Source organism: Schistosoma mansoni (genome assembly GCF_000237925.1).
Source record: "Schistosoma mansoni, WGS project CABG00000000 data, supercontig 0984, strain Puerto Rico, whole genome shotgun sequence".
Classification (NCBI taxonomy): Eukaryota; Metazoa; Platyhelminthes; class Trematoda; order Strigeidida; family Schistosomatidae; genus Schistosoma; species Schistosoma mansoni.
The window spans coordinates 1-1,511 of record NW_017386510.1 but is presented as its reverse complement, the minus strand read 5'-3'; the positions used below and the strand labels follow the sequence as shown (position 1 = coordinate 1,511).

Sequence of the window (1,511 nt, the reverse complement as noted above, 5' to 3'; positions counted from 1 at the left end):
TCATTCGCTCAGTAATATCAATGATATGAATGATATGATCAGAAGAGTTGCACTCCATTTACACCAATCGCAACAATCGACACACTGACATTGGTCGAAACAAATGCACACAGTGTGAGTGGAGTGAGGAGAATGTGACTTACCCAATGGTCCGACTGTGGTTTGTCGCCTCCTCCTACGTCGGTGTCGAGCCACCACTCTTCCGAATTTGTCCGTCACGTTCACGTACTCCTCTCCAGGTGTTGTCGTTTCGCCTGTAAGAGAGAACAGGAAACTGTGTCAATCTCAGTCTGTGTGACAGTCTGTGTAACAGTCTGTGTAACACTCTGTGTAACAGTCTGTGTGTCAGTGACTCGGTGTCAACCTCACTGTGTCCCACCATCTGTCAGTATGTGTGCAGTTGTCAATGTCTCACAGATTGCTTCCATGTTCCAGTGTCCATGTGTCTCAGTCTTCATGTCACTCTGTGTAGATGTGAGTGTCGAGTAACATGTAGTTGCGTCACATGTGATTCTGTTCATCACTGTTCCAGTGTCAACCACTCATTGTCAAGATGTCCACAACCACCACCACACTTACAAATACTTCCACTAACAATACTACCACACATTTCACTACCACCACTCATTCCACTTCTTCTCTAACCACATCCACTACTCACACAAACACAACCAATTATCACAATACTACCAATGCCAATTCCACTTACAAATTCACACTACCATTTCTCACACCAATACTCCTACCACAACAAAAACACTCATCCCACTAATCCTCACATCAACACTCACATCACATCACATCACCACATATCACTGCACTACACATATCAACAAACAACACCACATCACACCTATTCCAAATCATCAACATCAACATCATCATCTCCTGTCATTCGCTCAGTAATATCAATGATATGAATGATATGATCAGAAGAGTTGCACTCCATTTACACCAATCGCAACAATCGACACACTGACATTGGTCGAAACAAATGCACACAGTGTGAGTGGAGTGAGGAGAATGTGACTTACCCAATGGTCCGACTGTGGTTTGTCGCCTCCTCCTACGTCGGTGTCGAGCCACCACTCTTCCGAATTTGTCCGTCACGTTCACGTACTCCTCTCCAGGTGTTGTCGTTTCGCCTGTAAGAGAGAACAGGAAACTGTGTCAATCTCAGTCTGTGTGACAGTCTGTGTAACAGTCTGTGTAACACTCTGTGTAACAGTCTGTGTAACACTCTGTGTAACAGTCTGTGTGTCAGTGACTCGGTGTCAACCTCACTGTGTCCCACCATCTGTCAGTATGTGTGCAGTTGTCAATGTCTCACAGATTGCTTCCATGTTCCAGTGTCCATGTGTCTCAGTCTTCATGTCACTCTGTGTAGATGTGAGTGTCGAGTAACATGTAGTTGCGTCACATGTGATTCTGTTCATCACTGTTCCAGTGTCAACCACTCATTGTCAAGATGTCCACAACCACCACCACAATTACAAAACTTCTACTAACAA

At 44.7% G+C, this 1,511-nt stretch overlaps 1 protein-coding gene across 1 annotated transcript; it reads right to left on the bottom strand.

The window, feature by feature from the left end:
• Positions 1-1,140, bottom strand: Smp_185360 (hypothetical protein; the record flags this gene model as incomplete). Its single annotated transcript, XM_018792103.1, has 2 exons — positions 1-254; positions 1,035-1,140. Coding segments are annotated over 2 exons (360 nt in total), but the record flags the coding sequence as incomplete, so codon positions are not given.
• Positions 1,141-1,511: the final 371 nt, after the last annotated feature.